Genomic DNA, 20,075 nt, shown 5'->3' with positions numbered 1-20,075 from the left:
ACTACTGTACTGTACAGCAGACTGTCAGTTAGGATCACATGGCTCTTCTTCCATCTCACTACCAAAAAGCATATCATCATACATGGTCTAAAGGCCCCAAGCAATGTCTCTCCTGGCCTGAGTACAGTGAAAGAAGCGAATCCATAACAACTGTAGTCAACTCTGGTTCTCTACACCTTGGATGCATCCCAAATAGCACCCTATTACCCATTAAGTGCACCACTTTTGACCAGGACCCATAGAGCTCTCATCAAAAGTAGCGCACTATTAAGGAAATAGGGTGCCATTTGGGACAGACATTTTGTAATATTGTACTAGCATGGCTTTGTATTGGAGAGGAATCACAATTCCAGTGGGTCAGAAGTTTACATACACTAAGTTAACTGTGCCTTTAAACAGCTTGGAAAATTCCAGAAAAGGATGTCATGGCTTTAGAAGCTTCTGATAGGCTAATTGACATCATTTGAGTCAATTGGAGGTGCACTTGTGGATGTATTTCAAGGCCTACCTTCAAACTCAGTACCTCTTTGCTTGACATCATGGGAAAATCAAAAGAAAGCCAAGACCTCAGAAAAAAAATTGGAGACCTCCACATGAATGTACTTGCGAAAAGTACAAATCAATCCCAGAACAACAGCAAAGGACCTTGTGAAGATGCTAGAGGAAACAGGTACAAAAGTATCTATATCCACAGTAAAACGAGTTCTATATCGACATAACCTGAAAGGCCGCTCGGCAAGGAAGAAGCCACTGCTCCAAAACCGCCATAAAAAGCCAGACTACGGTTTGCAACTGCACATGGGGCACAAAGGTCGTACTTTTGGAGAAATGTCCTCTGGTCTGATGAAACAAAAATAGAACTGTTTGGCCATAATGACCATCGTTATGTTTGGAGGAAAAAGGGGGATGCTTGCAAGCTGAAGAACACCATCCCAAATGTGGAGCACGGGGTGGCAGCATCATGTTGTGGGGGTGCTTTGCTGCAGGAGGGACTGGTGCACTTCACAAAATAGATGGCAAGAACATTTTTGTGGATATATTGAAGCAACATGTCAAGACGTCAGTCAGGAAGTGAAAGCTTGGTCGCAAATGGGTCTTCCAAATGGACAATGACCCCAAGCATACTTCCAAAGTTATGGCAAAATGGCTTAAGGACAACAAAGTCAAGGTATTGGATTGGCCATCACAAAGCCCTGACCTCAATCCCATAGAACATGTGTGGGCAGAACTGAAAAACCGTGTGCCAGCAAGGAGGCCTACAAATCTGACTCAGTTACACAAGCTCTGTCAGGAGGAATGGACCAAAATTCACCCAGCTTATTGTGGGAAGCTTGTGGAAGGCTACCCGAAACGTTTGACCCAAGTTAAATAATTTAAAGGCAATGCTATCAAATACTAATTGAGTGTATGTAAACTTCTGAGCCACTGGGAATGTGATGAAAGAAATACAAGCTGAAATAAATCATTCTCTCTACTAATATTCTGACATTTCACATTCTTAAAATAAAGTTTGTGTGTGTTGAAGTCAAATGAAATATATAAAGGGAACACTTAAACAACACAATGTAACTCCAAGTCAATCACACTTCTGTGAAATCAAACTGTCCACTTAGGAAGCAACACTGATTGACAATACATTTCACATGCTGTTATGCAAATGGAATAGACAACAGGTGGAAATTATAGGCAATTAGCAAGACACCCCCAATAAAGAAGTTGTTCTGCAGGTGGGGACCACAGACCACTTATCAGTTCCTATGCTTCCTGGCTGATGTTTTGGTCACTTTTGAATGCTTGCGGTGCTTTCACTCTAGTGGTAGCATGAGACGGAGTCTACAACCCACACAAGTGGCTCAGGTAGTGCAGCTCATCCAGGATGGCACATCAATGCGAGCTGTGGCAAGAAGGTTGGCTGTGTCTGTCAGCGTAGTGTCCAGAGCATGGAGGTGCTACCAGGAGACAGGCCAGTACATCAGGAGACGTGGAGGAGGCCGTAGGAGGGCAACAACCCAGCAGCAGGACCGCTACCTCCGCCTTTGTGCAAGGAAGAGCAGGAGGAGGACTGCCAGAGCCCTGCAAAATGACCTCCAGCAGGCCACAAATGTGCATGTGTCTGCTCAAACGGTCAGAAACAGACTCCATGAGGGTGGTATGAGGGCCGACTTCCACAAGTGGGGGTTGTGCTTCCAGCACAATACCGTGCAGGACGTTTTTCATTTGCCAGAGAACACAAAGATTGGCAAATTCGCCACTTGCGCCCTGTGCTCTTCACAGATGAAAGCAGGTTAACACTGAGCACATGTGACAGACGTGACAGTCTGGAGACACCGTGGAGAATGTTCTGCTGCCTGCAATATCCTCCAGCATGACCGGATTGGCGGTGGGTCAGTCATGGTGTGGGGTGGCATTTCTTTGGGGGGCCGCACAGCCCTCCATGTGCTCGCCAGAGGTAGCCTGACTGCCATTAGGTACCGAGATGAGATCCTAAGACCCCTTGTGAGACCATATGCTGGTGCGGTTGGACCTGGGTTCCTCCTAATGCAAGACGATGCTAGACCTCATGTGGCTGGAGTGTGTCAGCAGTTCCTGCAAGAGGAAGGCATTGATGCTATGGACTGGCCCGCCCGTTCCCCAGACCTGAATCCAATTGAGCACATCTGGGACATCATGTCTCGCTCCATCCACCAATGCCACGTTGCACCACAGACTGTCCAGGAGTTGGCGGATGCTTTAGTCCAGGTCTGTGAGGAGATCCCCCAGGAGACCATCTATTAGACCATTCTATTAAAGCAGGTAATCTACAACTACTGCTGAATTCTGCATTCCATATTTGACATGACGTGTGTATGTCAGTGTTCATTCAATGTATGCTTACATACTAAAGCCTTTCGAAACACATTTCCTTTCATTTTGCAATCATATGAGCGGCACTTCCTCCTATATCAACCTCCTGTCTGCAACAGCTCCTTTCCGAACCAGTATTTTTGTGGATGTTTTTCTGCCGAATGCATCTGATGAGATCCCATCCTGAGTCACATAATGAGCCTTAATGCTCTCACAGAGCAGAAGGAAGGGAGTTGATGATTACAAACTGTCTCCTCATACCTCCGACCGGAACAGCCCCAGGAACCACCTGCTCTAAAGGTCAGGAATGAGCTCACACTGCTCAACTACTCCCTCCCTCCCTCGCTCCCTCCCTCCATGAGCTCCCAATGTTCAGCTCCTTTCTCTTGGTTTAGCTCAGTATGCCCTCCCTCCCTCCCTACATCCCTCCCTACCTACCTACCTACCTACCTACCTACCTACCTACCTACCTACCTACCTACCTACCTACCTACCTACCCCTCCCTCCCTCCCTCCCTCCCTCCCTCCCTCCCTCCCTCCCCCTCCCTCCCTCCCTCCCTCCCTCCCTCCGTACCTACATCCCTGCCTCCCTTCCTACATCCCTGCCTCCGTACCTATATCCATCCCTCCCTCCGTACCTACATCCATCCCTCCCTCCCTCCCTCCCTACCTACCTACATCCCTCCCTCCCTACCTACCTACATCCCTCCCTCCCTCCCTACATCCCTCACTCCCTACCTACCTACATCCCTCCCTCCCTTCCTACAACCCTCCCTACATACATCCCTCCCTCCCTTCCTACCTACATCCATCCCTACCTACCTACATCCCTCCCTACCTACCTACCTACATCCCTCCCTACCTACCTACATCCCTCCCTCCCTTCCTACCTACATCCCTCCCTCCCTTCCTACCTACATCCCTCCCTACCTACCTACATCCCTCCCTACCTACCTACATCTCTCCCTCCTTCCTACATCCCTCCCTACCTACCTACATCCCTCCCTACCTACCTACATCCCTCCCTCCTTCCTACATCCCTCCCTACCTACATCCCTCCCTCCCTTCCTACATCCCTCCCTTCCTACCTACATCCCTCCCTCCCTTCCTACATCCCTCCCTACCTACATCCCTCCCTCCCTTCCTACATCCCTCCCTCCCTTCCTACATCCCTCCCTACCTACATCCTTCCCTCCCTTCCTACATCCCTCCCTTCCTACCTACATCCCTCCCTCCCTTCCTACATCCCTCCCTTCCTACCTACATCCCTCCCTACCTACCTACATCCCTCCCTCCCCTTCCTACATCCCTCCCTCCCTTCCTACATCCCTCCCTTCCTACCTACATCCCTCCCCTACCTACATCCCTCCCTTCCTACCTACATCCCTCCCTTCCTACATCCCTCCCTCCCTTCCTACATCCCTCCCTTCCTACCTACATCCCTCCCTTCCTACATCCCTCCCTCCCCCTTGCAATAATGGAAATAGTGAGTTGTGAGGGTTGTTTAGTGGCCAAATAATGGACCCTATGAGTACATACATTACACATTACAGAACCAAAACAAATATGTCACTACCAACAGTGAGTCCTGCTAAGATGGTATGAGTGCAGATCATTTTGAACGAGCTGACAAGTACAGTACAACTCTTTGCATTACAGCTCTTAAATACTGTGATGACACAGAAATGAGAGAGCGAGACAGAGAGACAGAGAAAGTGAGAGATGGAGAGATTTAGAGATCGAGACAGATAGATGGAGAGTATATGTGAGTCTGTTTGGTATTGAACTGTGAGAGTCATCCAGCCGTTGTATTTATAGTTATGCGCAACAGCAGCAACAGCAATCCAGGAGCAGCATCTGATGCGGTGAACACCTCGGGAGCTGCCCCAGCATGCTCCTGGCCGACAGGCCTCACTGTGGGGATGTGTCCCAAATGGCATCCTGTTCCCTATGACGCACTGCTTGTGACCAGGCTCATTTGGATGCACCCTGGGCCTCATTACCATATCAAATCGCATTTAGATGCTGTGTCTTGAGCATAAAAAGGGGCCAGCACTTCAATAGGTTCTTGATTACATTTTCACATAGATACATTTGAATATCTATTATAATAGATGCAGAATTCTCTCCCCATCACTCTGATGTTCCAATCATTTTTTGTAGCTCTTTTTGTAATGAAAATGAGCTGAGATCATGTCTGTATGCCTGTCAACAGATGCTGTCTGAAGTACTGTCTCTTGATCCATTGAAATGGGTCTCGATCCTCCACATTAATGAACAACTGTAAATATTCCAATATTCCAAAGGTTTTCGATAGGGCATCTAGGTATTGGAAATCAATGTAAAATGTTTTTATAAAATCAAATCAAATTTATGTCACATACACATGGTTAGCAGATGTTAATGCGAGTGTAGCAAAATGCTTATGCTTTCTAGTTCCGACAATGCAGTAATAACCAACAAGTAATCTAACCAAACAATTCCAAAACTACTACCTTATACACACACAAGTGTAAAGGGATAAAGAATATGTACATAAAGATATATGAATGAGTTATGGTACAGAACGGCATAGGCAAGATGGAATAGATGGTATAGAGTACAGTATATACATATGAGATGAGTAATGTAGGGTATGTAAAAAAGCGGCATAGTAAACAGACATATCATTAAATTATCTGTGTTTTATTTATATTTGTTTCAAATGCAACCAATGTTTGTCTGTTTCTCACTAGCAAAACAATTATAACATGTCATCAGGAGGCAGAAGCACAATAAAAGCATCCAGCCGTTTTGTCTTTAGAGTCCTAAAGCCACAACAGACAGCTTTAATCCTTCTTTTTGGACAGAGGTGTGCCGTCAGTGGTTTCGTCCCAAATTGCACCCTATTCTCTATTTAGTGCACTTCTTTTATCAAGGTCCCTGGTCAAAAGTTGCGCACTACTAGGGAATAGAGTCCAATTGGGATGCAAACCAGTCTCTCAGAGGAGAGAGCCCTAGCCACGACGGTTGTAATCAATTAAAATAGCTGTGCGGGGCTATCTAACCACGCTCCTGTGTTTTCTCTTTGATTAATTCCTTCCACGGCTGTCTAAAACACCGTTTTGAGAATAGATTGGAAGGAGAACAATTCAAGCTGAACAAAGCAGTGTTGCAGCACAAGGGACTGACTGGGATTAGTGGAAACTACTCCAGGACAATTATAATCTGAGTTCTGCCCAGACTCCTTATCTCACTCCACTCATAATTGGACCCATGTAGAAGAAGTGTGGAAACAACAAGGTTGGTGTCCCAAGTGGTACCCTATTATCCTATGTACTGCCCCCATAGGGCTCTGGTCCAAAGGAGAGCACTATGTAGGGAAAAGGTTCCTTTTGGGATACAACCGTTGCTCGAGTTGGCTAAAGTAAAAACACAGCTATAACAATAGATGTGTATTTCTGTTCTATTTAAAACTCAGTTATTACTAAATTAAATGGGTACTTTAGCCACCATCACCTATTTTGACTCATACAATCTATAATGCGTAAAATATGTCCAACAGAACATATGTAGAATTCAAAAATCTTGAAGGTGGGCACTTTGCAAAACCCTAACTCACTCTCCTCTATCTGATCACAGTAGATATCAATCTATCTCAGTGTTCTGAGAGAATCCATTTCAGAACAGAATTGTGAAATGGAGTAACTCTCTACCTGACCAATGCAAGGCCAAGGAGTGGGAGATGGGGGCAGCAGTAGCAGTGCAGCACCAGACATTATCTGAATATGCCTTATTTGTGTCCCAAATGTACCCTATTCCCTACATAGTGCAGTACTTTTTACCAGACCCCTATGGGTCTGGTCAAAAGTAGTGTACTTCATAGGGAAGGGGGTGCCATTTGGGGCACAACCATTCTCTCTCACAACAGCAGTTCAATTGGTGATAATAGGGGTCCATTCTGGCTAGGTATTGAATTCCCTCCTCCCTCGCTCTCATCTCAGTCTCTCTCACCAGACGCGTTGAGCTCATCCCTGCCATTTTGATTGACGGTGTGAATGTGACACAGTCATTGAGGCAGAATTACTGCTGAATCAATAACAGAGAGAGGAGAGACACTCCACAGCGTATTTAATAGAGAGGTAGCAGAGAATGGTAATGTTCACGAGTGGAGCCCAGGAGAGCCAGCCAGTCAGAGTGGGTCCTAAGAATGGAGGCTCGCTAACGTTGCTTTTTCAACTGGTGCATAAAGGTGCTTTATAAGTGCCGAGCACAGAGAATAAAGAATTACTCAGTTTGTTTGCGCTACGGTCACTATTTCTCTTTCATAGAATCTGTCAAAATATTTAATTATGCTCTAAGGAAAGTGTACTTCTTCACCCATGGTGCTTTGCAGTAGCAGCCCACGAGGAAAACACTCAAATAAATGACATAGGACATTTTAAACTATCAAAAATAATCTCACAGTCTAAGATCATGGTTTGCTTTCCAAATGGAACTCTATTCCCTATATACTGCACTACTGTTAACCAGAGACTATGGGCCCTATTGGAGGCACTACCTGCCCTATGGGCCCTGGTCAAAACTAATGCACTACATAGGGAATAGGGTGTCATTTGAGTCAAACCCATAGAAAGAAGGAAACTTACATCTGTGATTCCAGCCTCCAGAATGATCACCTTGGCCTCCTTCTCCACTGCATCCTTCTGGCGAACTGTGAAGGGGAGAAACAGCAGCCTTTGTGAGACAGAGGCGTCAATTACTCTTAAAGTAGAATGTGTGGAGGAGGTGGCAGTAAGAGAAGCAGCCGTCACTCCCAGAGGAAACAGACAGGCCATGCCTGCGTTCCAAATAGCACCCTGTTCCCTATATATTGCACTACTTTTGATAGAAGCCTATAGTACACTATATAGGCAATAGGGAGCCGTTTGGGATGAATTCACAGACAGATCTCTACTGTCTAGAAAATAAGTGTCTACAAAACAAGGTCAAGACTATGAAGGACATTATTAGATGTACATTTTTCCTCAATATAATCGAACAGTGCAAGTTATTAACCAATTAGATCGAGTAGAAATAGATTAGTAGATAACAAGTACAGGTAGATTTACCTAGATTTACCTCTCGGACTGAACTAGCAATAAGCATCTTCTCTGACTGAATTCTCTGAGTTATATCTCTTTTTGCAAGAGTTGAATATTAAGGCAAATCTTCCCCGAAATAGAATGATAAAACTCCCGTTGAACCTTCCTTCCTCTGCCTTAAGAGGAAATCATTTTGAGGTTTAATTGAAATTTGACAGGACTCATTTTACAGGAAGAACAAAATGTTATGAAAAACTGTTCATAAATTAATTCACTATGTTTTCCATGTGAAAGCACCTCCTTTGTTGACACATCCGGCAGATAAAGGATATGCAAATAACCTGGGGAGAGCTCGAGTGCGTCTCAAATGGCACCCTATTCCCTTTATAGTGCACTTCATTTTACCATCTCTCATAGGGCTCTGGTCAAAAGTAGTGCCCATAGGGCTCTGGTCAAAAGTAGTGGACTATGTAGGGAACAGGGTGCCATTTGCGACAAAAAACCCTCAACTCTATATAATGTTAATCTAATTAGTGTTTTAATCAATCACAGCAATTATTTGCTCTCGCCAATTTATACAGAGTCCCGTATAATTACGTTGTGCGGCTTCAGATGGGTAATTTGATTGAGGTTCTCTACCTCCTTGGTAAACTGAACTCTGAACCCGAGGAGGGGAGTGTGACCACCTTGTCTGCCGTGGTCGGTCCTGTCAAAGAGGACGTCTTAATAATGCTGTCACAGCACACCACCTGGGCTACACACACACTTAGTGATGAGCACTTCCCGTTTCCACTGAACTGTTTCCACTTCCCGTTTCCACTGAACCGTTTCCACTGAACTGTTTCCACTTTCCGTTTCCACTTTCCGTTTCCACTTTCCGTTTCCACTGAACCGTTTCCACTGAACCGTTTCCACTGAACCCGTTTCCACTTTCGTTTCCACTGAACCGTTTCCACTGAACCGTTTCCACTGAACTGTTTCCACTTTCCGTTTCCACTGAAACGTTTCCACTGAACCGTTTCCACTGAACCATTTCCACTTTCCGTTTCCACTGAACCGTTTCCACTGAACCGTTTCCACTGAACCGTTTCCACTGAACCGTTTCCACTGAACCGTTTCCACTTTCCGTTTCCACTGAACCGTTTCCACTGAACCGTTTCCACTGAACCGTTTCCACTGAACCAGTCAGTCTACAACTCCATGACCATTACACCACTGTTCAGTCAATGCACCGCAGAGAGGACACTAGGGCACAGCTAGTGGTAACATATTGCCTTTGCAAGTGAGGTTTAATTCACAAAGACATGCCCATGAAAGACATGGACATTAAAACCCATACAAGATCAATGAACTACAACCACACACCACAGCCTGATCAGCATACAATAAACAATCAAACAAATTAATAATCAAACAAGTAAACAGACAAATGAACATTAAAAGACTCCCCATGCTGTCCATGGGAGGGATCCAACACAGCAACAAGTTTGACTTCTCTTCCTGGTACTAGGATGTTCATAGTGAGGGTGAGTTAATTAAAGCCAGCCAGTCTCTCATTAGACAATACTTTTGTCATCCCAACACCACAGTGTGGAGCATGGCTCCCCCACATCCAGCCTCCTATCTCCTCTCATCTCCTTTCTCCTCTCCTTTCCTTTCTCCTCTTTTCACCCCTCTTTTCTCCTCTTCTCTGCTCTCATTTTTCCTGTCTCCTCTCTCCGCTCCTTTCTCCTCCCCTTTCCTTTCCTCTTCTCCTGTCCTGTCCACTTCTCTTTTCTCATCTCCTTTCTCCTCTCCTCTTCGTTGTCCTCTCCTTTCCTCTTCTATCTTCTCCTCTCTCCTTTTCCCCTTCATCTCCTCTCATCTTTCTCCCCTCCTCTCCTCTCCTCTCCTCTCCTTTCTCCCCACTCATCTCCTCTCCTCCTCTCTCCTCTCCAAACGAGCAGCAGCCCAACTAGAGCTCAGCCATAATGAGCAGGCTAGTTTGTACCACACTGAGTGATTCCAAATCACAACCTGCATGGACGGATCTTTGAAACTACTAACAAACCACAAAAAGGGCGAGGGAAAATTGGCAATTGTGTTTACAGTTTGCACACCTGCAGGTTTATAAATAAGTCTGAGACATGATATGACACATTTTGAATAGAAATAGCAAAAGTTAACTACACAGATTCTCATTACATGTCCTGTGAGAAATCCATATTCACATCATTCCATTCTACATATACCATTGTCAGTACGCTCCATCTAATGCCGAATGTCACATTTCCAATACGTTGAATAAGAAACAGGGGGTACCAGGAGAAAAATAGCTTATTCTTCATCTAAAGAAATACATAGGGGTTTCATTTGTCACCCTGGCCTTCATGTCCTGAGTTCTGCTTTATGTTAACTCAATGTATCAGAGGCGCCTTGAGGGGAACAAAGTAGACAGGATTCAGAAAATGCTCCATTTTTCACCATTGACTGAAGGAAAAGGCCTGGGTCTATGAGTTCACAGCCCAGAATGGGATGCTGTGTCGCACCAGGGACTGTTTCTGAGCACATTTGAGGGCGGTAATGAGAAGAAAACAACCGCCATCCTTCAAAGGCGAGGAGCGAAGAGGCACAACACCACCGCTTGCTGACACACTACACGGATGTAATCACATTACCTGATCATGATAGCAGTGATCCCTGAACAAATTAAAATATAGCACAGTGTGTTTTCATCTCTGAAATGTTGTTTTAGCCAAGTAACAATATCACTGTCTTGTGACTTTAAAACAATATTACGAGATAGAGAGAAGGGAGAGAAAAAAAAACACAACCATGGTAAAGTTAAAGTATTTCAATTTTTCCTGCCTGAACCTTTTTGTGTAAAGACTCTTTCCCCATCCCCAACAACCGGCTCTCCATGACAGCCCGTTGCAAATACAGATGTCAAAAACAATTCCAGAGTCATTTCTCTAAATGTTTTAATTAGATATTATATTTGGGGGTCTCACTTGCATTAATTTGATTTCTGAAATCAACATTTCAGCCTTTAATCTGTTTCAAATGATGTTTTTCTCCAATCTCCAACACCCTACCCTTATTGCCTCCAGTAATATAAACTGCAATATGAAGCAATGAGCAATTAGAGAAGACTTAGAGCATCACAAAGACAATGCAATATGTCATAAAATTAAAAGCAGGGGGTAAAATGGCATCCCAGGCCAGCTGGGGCAAGGAGCCATTACCTCTCTGTGGAGGAGGAGAGAGCAGTACTCCATCACACACGGTCTACATCCCAAATGACACCCTATTCCCTGTATAGTGCCAAAGAGCTTCGGTCAAAAGTACTGCACTATGTAGGTAATAGGGTTACATTTGGGACGTAGGCACCGTCTGCCAGCTGAATAATGGCAAACAAGCAGAGCACCATCTCTATCTAAACATTTATCATCACTCTCCACTGTTCCACTGCTGTACAGCTCGTCACGGCATCACAGCACATGGGAGAGGACATAGTGGTCACAGTACAGAGTTGTACTGGGAGAGGTATCGATAAAGCATCTGTTGTTATTGGGGTCTGGCTTACAACGGTATTGGAATGATTTTCATGTCACATTTTACACACGTTACTGCAACTATTGTAATTCCAAATGACTAAGAACATATTTGTGGTTGTTGTGTAATGATGTGCTTGGTCTCGATACTGATGTTCATAACACAGCCGCCAATGAAAAAGGTGAGCAATTTTGTGCCGCCAAACCCTTTATTTTGTTCTTAATATTTTCTTTGGGTATTGGATGGTGACATTTTACAGAATGTTGCCACCTCACATTGGCAGTTATGTTTCTGTTGCAGTTAAATGCAGGTTCTAAACAGTGATGAGAATGTCCACAAAACATCTGATTAAGCTCTTAATGGGGACTGCGTTCCAAATGGCACCCTACACCTTATATAGTCCACGACTTTGACCAGAACCCTGGTCTAAAGTAGTGCACTATATAGGGAATACGGTGCCATAGAGGAGGTGACCTATGACACAAACAACCCTCCTACACAGGGTAAACAACAACACCCATGAACTGAGGCTACTGCACAAACAAGTCACACAGACTAGGAAATCGCAGCCTCACCTTCCAACAGCAGATTCACAAATGTTCAGGAAGGGAGGCAGGGAGGGAGGGAGAGACAGAGAGAGGGAGCATTTTGTTTTGATAAGTGGAGGTGAGAATGATTCACACATTGCAGGTAAGCAGCTAAAACTGGGACAGACTGTATCAGCCCATCCACAGCAGGGATCTGAATCAAAAGGCAGCACACACAAAGACAGAATCATAAAGACATTGCACTTCATTGTCAAATAGTCAAGCTACCTTTTCTGCTTACCATAACACTGCTTACCATGACACTGCTTTCTATAATACTGGCTGTACTAGCAACACAAACCATCCCCATCAGTGGGCTGTGACAGTGACAGTAGTCTAGCCTGTTAGCCAGTACAGAACACTAGCAGCTGTAGACATAACACCACAGGGACTCCCAGGAAAGTCTCCTGATAACACCAAACACCTTGTCTACATTCCACATGGCACCCTATTCCTTATTTAGTGCACTATGTGCTCTACCTTTGGCCAGAGCACACGGGCCCTGGTCAAAAGTAGCGCACTATGGAATAGGGTGCCATTTGAGATGCAGACAAGGTGTTTGGTGTTATCAGGAGAGTTTGTCCCAGACAGCCGACTCTTAGACCCGTCCTTCAGGAACCATTAACACACCACTTCCCACATAACCAGGCCTGAGCCAATTGGACAACGGGAGGAAGGAGATATACACAGTTTATTGGGTACAACACCTCGTTCATGAAAATGGATCGCTCCAACAGACAATGAGCCACGTGGCCATGGTTTGCTATATAAAACAGGCAATCAGGCATCGAGGCATTCAGTCACTGTTCGACTGAATGTTAGCATGGGCAAAATGAGTGACCGAAGCAACTTTGAGAGTGGTGATGATCATCGGCGCCAGATCCTGCATCTCAGATATGTACGACCTCCTGGGCCTTTCACGCACGATAGTATCTAGGATCTACTAAGAGTTGTGCAACTAACAAAAAACATCCAGTCTGCGGCAGTCCTGTGGACGGAAACAGCTCATGGATGAGAGAGGTCGAAGGAGAATGCCAAGAATTGTGCAAGCTAAAAGGCGGGCCACAAACAAATAACGGCGCAGTACAACAGTGGTACGCAGTACGACATCTCGGAGCGCAGAAATCGTTGATCCTTGTCAAGGACGTGCTATTGCAGCAGACAACTACACCGGGTTCCACTCCTATCAGCTAAAAACATCCTTGACAAGGATCAACGAGTTCTGCGTTGCATCACAGCCTGGTACGGCAACTGCTCATCCTCCGACCGCAAGGCACTACAGAGGGTAGTGCGTACGGCCCAGTACATCACTGGGGCCAAGCTTCCTGCCATCCAGGACCTCTATACCAGCTGGTGTCAGAGGAAGGCCCTAAAAATTGTCAAAGACCCCAGCCACCCCAGTCATAGACGGTTCTCTCTACTACAGCATGGCAAGCGGTACCGGAGAGCCAAGTCTAGGACAAAAAGGCTTCTCAACAGTTTTTACCCCCAAACCATAAGACTCCTGAACAGATAATCAAATTGCTACCCAGACTATTTGCATTGTGTGCCCCCCCCCCCCCAACCCCTCTTTTACGCTGCTGCTACTCTCTGTTTATCATATATGCACAGTCACTTTTACCATACATTCATGTACATACTACGTCAATTGGGCCGACCAACCAGTGCTCCCGCACATTGGCTAACCGGGCTATCTGCATTGTGTCCCGCCACCCACCACCCGCCAACCCCTCTTTTACGTTACTGCTACTCTCTGTTCATCACATATGCATAGACACTTTAACCATATCTACATGTACATACTACCTCAATTAGCCTGACTAACCGGTGTGATTGGCCTGCACAGTCCCCAGACCTCAACCCAATAGAGCATCTTTGGGATGAGACGGAATGGGCTGTTCGCAGCATGAATGTACCACCGTCCAGTCTGCAGACCTTAAGTATAATGGGATGTTAATTACTTCATTAACTTAAGGAACCACACCTGTGTAGGAGCACCATCTTTCAATCTATTTGGCATCCCTCAATTATTTGTGTTTCCTTTCCTTTACCTGTAGAATACATCCCAAATGGCACCCTCTTCCCTATATAGTGCGCTAGTTTTGACTAGGGCCCAATAGGCTACCATTTGGGATGCAAACATAGCCTACTACTCAGTAGGAAGTCATTTGAAGCCGCTGTATATAGTATAATACCGTTTCCTTCAGACTGAAGATATGAGAACATTTGAGAACCACTTATTGGCAGGAAAATTCACACAGACTGGCAGCACTTAACACCTCTCTCTCTCTCTCTCCCTCCTTCCCTCCCCTCTCTCCCTCCCCTCCCCTCTCTCCCTCCCTCCACTCCCCTCACTCCCCTCCCTCCACTCCCCTCACTCCCCTCCCTCCCCTTTCTCTCTCCTCCATTTTAGCACCTCCGATGGGTGACCTTTATGTCTGACTCAATTCTCCAGCTGATTGAGTGGATGCATCCCAAATGACCTTTATAGTGCACTACGTTTGACCAGTGCCTCATTTGGGACGGGCTCAGTGAGTGAGGACCGGCAGCAGCCAGCTCCTGCTCGCTCAAATATTATTGCTGCATGTTCACTCAAGCATTTTAAAGACCCTCTGACAGCCCAATGTATTTCAATGGTCCAATAAAGGCTAGAGTAAAAGATAGACAAATATTTAGGGTTCAAACTGTAAAATGGTTCATTCATAGTGTGAGAAAAGCATAATTGTATTTTTAACAGATGTTATGCGGAGGTGTAAGCAGAGAAATTGACAAAACGCTACACAAGGTTATCTGGTACTTTCAAATGTGTCTGTAGCCTATCAGTGTGTGTGTGTTGGAGTGCATGCATGTGTGAACGTGTGTATCTGCCTGCCTGCCTGCCTACCTGCATGTGTGTGTGTGTGTGTGTGTGTGTGTGTGTGTGTGTGTGTGTGTGTGTGTGTGTGTGTGTGTGTGTGTGTGTGTGTGTGTGTGTGTGTGTGTGTGTGTGTGTGTGTGTGTGTGTGTGTGTGTGTGTATCTGCCTGCCTGCCTACCTGCATGTGTGTGTGTGTGTGTGTGTGTGTGTGTGTGTGTGTGTGTGTGTGTGTGTGTGTGTGTGTGTGTGTGTGTGTGTGTGTGTGTGTGTGTGTGTGTGTGTGTGTGTGTGTGTGTGTGTGTGTGTGTGTGTGTGTGTGTACGTGTGTATCTGCCTGCCTGCCTGCCTACCTGCATGTGTGTGTGTGTGTGTGTGTGCGTGTGTGTGTTAGTGAAGCACAGCAGAGAGACTTAAAGCCGTCTGGCACAGTTCCATGGTCAAGGCCATCTCTGCAGGAGATGCACTCACTGGGGAGCTTGCTGTACAGTCAGAGCCTTTCCACAAAATTCACACTCACAGGAAATGTCTCCTATTATTGCTGCAGGGAGGACAGGGGCTGACACACTGGGAAATCCTTGAGCTTTCAATTGTTTCCAAGCCCTGGAAGCCTGCAAACCCAATGTTAAAAGGCTATATCTTAGACTGTGCTGGTTTTGTTCATATTGTTCATATTATGGCAATTGTCCTCGGTCTTTCAGACAGTGACTTCTGCTTATTATAAACAATCCATTCTGTATGACAGTCTTTTGTGTCAAATAATCAATATGTGCACACACGTTCCAAAATAGAATACTTAACCGTAAGAAAATGAACACAGCAGGAATGAATTCAACTTGCATATTGCTCAGAGCTCTGACAACAGTGTTACACATGCTTGGCATGTCAAGTCCAACCAGATGATTTCACTCGTCTTTTAGCACTGTCGTCCTGTGAGGTCTGTACATTTCCTGCATTTCCCTGTGCCAATAACACTGCATTCTGGGACAGCTGTACACACGCGAGTGGACACCTGGAGACCGCAGTGATGTCACTAAGAGGACAGGACAGCAGGGGAGCACACCTGGATCACCATAGCCCAGGGCCACAGACAGACACAGGTGCTGATGAGTAAATCGGTGTTAACAGAGGATTCACGCGATCCTCCCAGGACAAGTCCCCCTGTCCTGCGGCACATAATTACAAACCCGGGTACTAGCTGGAGGAAGAAGATGGGATCCGTTGAAAGGACAAATCCCATGTCGGTGGATGGAACTATCAAGGGACATCTGGGTGAAGAGATAGCAGTGGAGGACTGTCACCACCCCCCCCACACGCAGCAGCCTAAAAGAAGATACATTGTAATGGCTGAAACCATATGAATACCTTCAGGAGGTACGGGAGGCTGGAGACTGGCCAGACGCTGCCTGTACGAGCGGTTAGATCGCTGGCTCGCTCACTTCGTTTTCCCCGAAGAAATGGAGCCCACGGAGTCCAGATTGTAAATAAAAGAAAGCCTAGGGCAAACCTGGCTGGCTCTGACTCCTGCTTGGTTCTTCAGATGCTAGCTGACTACAAAACCAAGGCACTAGGCAGTGTAGTGAGTCACTGGCAGCATAGTGCTGGCAGGCAGTGCCTACTCAGTGTAAACTCCCTAACTCTGTAGGACGGTATCAAAGGATGAGAGAAGCAGAGCTCCGTACCCCCTAGAGCACATATCCAAGGCCTAGATATACCTGGAGGAGAGGAGAAACCAGTTTACCACACTGTGTTGAATCCTAGTAGATCTGTACTGGTCCAGGGAGACGCTGCATTTCTGTCTACCTCCTACACCTCTGACATTAGGTCAGCCATATAACGAGAATATGTTCATGAATATTCTCCTCTGCTATACGAGAATATGACGCCCTCGATACCCCTCCCCCACTCTTCTCTTCTCCTGCCCACCTTCAATGGTGTTTCTTCTGGAGTGGAGCCTGTGTGTGTGTGTGTGTGTGTGTGTGTGTGTGTGTGTGTGTGTGTGTGTGTGTGTGTGTGTGTGTGTGTGTGTGTGTGTGTGTGTGTGTGTGTGTGTGTGTGTGTGTGTGTACGCTTCCAGACACTGAAATGAGCTGTCTCTGTTTCCCGTCTGCCCATCGGCAAGTGGGTACTACTTGTTCAGACACTGAGCTGTACTAGAGGTCTTCTCTCTCTCTCTCTCTCTCTCTCTCTCTCTCTCTCTCTCTCTCTCTCTCTCTCTCTCTCTCTCTCTCTCTCTCTCTCTCTCTCTCTCTCTCTCTCTCTCTCTCTCTCTCTCTCTCTCTCTCTCTCTCTCTCTCTCTCTCTCTCTCTCTCTCTCTCTCTCTCTCTCTCTCTCTCTCTCTCTCTCTCTCTCTCTCTCTCTCTCTCTCTCTCTCTCTCTCTCTCTCTCTCTCTCTCTCATACAAACACACAGCCAAATTGAAGGTATTAGCCAGCCTACTGATGTCCCCATGAGAGAAGACAGAGGAGGGTGAGGTGTACACTGAACACACCCACGTTCTAACCCTCCGAACTGAGTCAGGAAAAGGCTCACCGAAAAAAGAAAAGAATACAAAGTATTCCACAGAATGCTAGAAAATATTAGATTCCTATTTCAAGGAATCCCCCGTATCAGGCGGTAGGCACTTGAAATCCAGCCATTACATTTTCATTTAGATGACGAAGGCTACGTTCCAAAGGGCACCCTATTCCCTACATAGTGCACTAATTTTGACCAAAGCCATATGGGCCCTGGTCAAAACCAGTGCACTACTGTGTATATGGAATAGAGTACCATTTGGGATGCAACCATGGCGGTTGTGATTTCTTGGGGAAATAGAAGTCAGACAGTTGATCTAGAACCCAAGGTGACCTCATTAACAGCATTTGTTCTGGTTGTCATGACAAATCAAATGCTGTGTCACTCAAACCCAGCAAGCCAATAGGAAACCCTGACACTGTCTGCTGGAATTCTCTTTGTCCGGCAGAGCTAAACTACAATGCCAATTGGGACGCAACCAGAAAAGGCAAAGATGACCCATAGTTGACCTGGCTGTATCAACACTCAGATACAAGCATGAGCTAAGGTTGCTAAGTTTACACACTGTAGCTGCAAAGCAGAGTTTATTCATCACGTTGTTAGGCAGTCTTCTCAGCACCTTGTGATCTCTAGAATAGCTATGTTGGCGCTATATCACTGTAAACGACATAACAATGGACAGTTACTGCATTACAACATTACTGTAACAACCAACCTTATGAGCATAGATATACACCTTTACTGCTTAATTCCACCTAGGAAATGTCTATTACAACTCAGAATTACTGCATTGAAATCCATTATTAAAAGGGGAAAGTGGACACTATCTTCTAGGGTACTTAGCTAGGTTTCATAATAGAATGAGCAATTGTGATTAACTTCTCATATTTTCTTCACAAAGAGAGAGATTACATTTAGTTTCAAATAAAACATATAAATACATTATATATACTGCATAAACTGGGTGCGTCGAGCCCTGAATGCTGATTGGCTGACAGCCATGGTATACCAGACTGTATACCACGGGTATGACAATACATGTATTTTTACCGCTCTAATTATGTTGCTAACCAGTTTATAATAGCAATAAGGCACCTTGGGGATTTGCGGTATCTGGCCAATATACCACAGCTAAGGGCTTTATCCAGGCACTCTGCGTTGCTTCGTGCTTAAGAACAGCCCTTAGTCGTGGTACACTGGCCATATATCACACACCCTCGTGCCTTATTGCTTAAGGGAACCACACGGACCTAATTTACCTGTACTGTATATAAGAATATGAATATTTATATATGAATAGTGTGTAAATAGTGTTTTTGTTGTCTTATTAGTGTCTTTCCTATATATAAGTATTTTTTATTTACATTTTTTATTTATGGTAATATCTTATGTTTTTCTTGTGTATTACTGTTCTGTGCTTTGTCATGTATTTGTACATTTTATGTGGATGCCAGAAAGAGTAACTGCTGCATGTGCAGTATCTAATGGGGATCCTAATAAACTTAACACTGAGCAGTCACAAAGAACCTTTACTAAGTGCGTTGTTTCAATACTGACAGGATCGAAAGAAAGGCAGGGCTGCTCTCTGATCAGCTTTCTCCATTCAAATCTTACCGTCACATTAAAATGATTCCATAATGCTGACGATGGGATCAGCTCCTAGAGAGATATCACCTCACGGCTGCAAATATTTGAGGCGGCTTATTCTAATGCTTAATGCACTCTAATTCTAATTCATTCTAATGCACTATAATAATCCACTAAATCACAGGTTTATTTGGAATATCATTGCGCACATGTTGTTACACATCATGAAATAAATTGAGGCACATTTTACAATACCTTAAAAATAGAACTCAGTTGACTGAACATGAAATTGATTTCAATATATTAGGCCGATGTGGCCTATAGCCCTGCTGTATACAGTGCTTCGGAAAGTATTCAGACCACTTGACTTTTTCCACATTTTGTTACGTTACAACCTTAATCTAAAATAGTTTAAATAGAAAAAAATTACTCAGCAACCTACACACAATACCCCATAATGACAAAGCAAAAACTGGTTTTTAGACATTTTTGCAAATGTATTCAAATATCAAATATCTTATTTACATAAGTATTCAGACCCGTTGTTATGACTCGAAATTGAGCTCAGGTAGATCCTGTTTCCATCTTGAGATCCTTCTTGAGATGTTTCTACAACTTGATTGGAGTCCACCTGTGGTAATTTCAATTGATTGGACATAATTTGGAAAGGTGCACATCTGTCTATATAAAGGTCAGAGCAAAAAAATAAAATACATTTTTTTATTTGTCACATACACATGGTTAGCAGATGTTAATGCGAATGGAGCGAAATGCTTGTGGTTCTAGTTCCGACAATGCAGTAATAACCAACGAGGAATCTAACCTAACAATTACACAACGACTACCTTATACACATAAGTGTAAAGGGATAAAGAATATGTACATAAAGATATATGAATGAGTGATGGTACAGAACGGCATAGGCAAGATGCAGTACATGGTATTGAGGACAGTATATACAGTGGGGCAAAAAAGTATTTAGTCAGCCACCAATTGTGCAAGTTCTCCCACTCAAAAAGATGAGAGAGGCCTGTCATTTTCATCATAGGTACACTTCAACTATGACAGACAAAATCAGAAAAGAAAATC

The 20,075-nt window shown here is 44.8% G+C and overlaps 1 protein-coding gene across 2 annotated transcripts in view; it reads right to left on the bottom strand.

Annotated features, from left to right (window-relative positions):
* The window catches only part of LOC124009664 (receptor-type tyrosine-protein phosphatase N2-like), a 160,885-nt gene that overhangs the window by 55,031 nt on the left and 85,779 nt on the right, over positions 1–20,075 (bottom strand). For both annotated transcript variants that reach the window (XM_046321691.1, XM_046321692.1), the window contains one exon: positions 7,473–7,537. In XM_046321691.1, the coding sequence (XP_046177647.1) occupies positions 7,473–7,537 (65 nt within the window). The remainder of the gene's footprint in view (positions 1–7,472; positions 7,538–20,075) is intronic.

This window comes from Oncorhynchus gorbuscha, linkage group LG22, assembly GCF_021184085.1.
Source record: "Oncorhynchus gorbuscha isolate QuinsamMale2020 ecotype Even-year linkage group LG22, OgorEven_v1.0, whole genome shotgun sequence".
In the NCBI taxonomy this organism is placed as follows: domain Eukaryota; kingdom Metazoa; phylum Chordata; class Actinopteri; order Salmoniformes; family Salmonidae; genus Oncorhynchus; species Oncorhynchus gorbuscha.
Note: the sequence above shows the minus strand (reverse complement) of the source record. Positions and strands in the feature narration are given on the sequence as shown.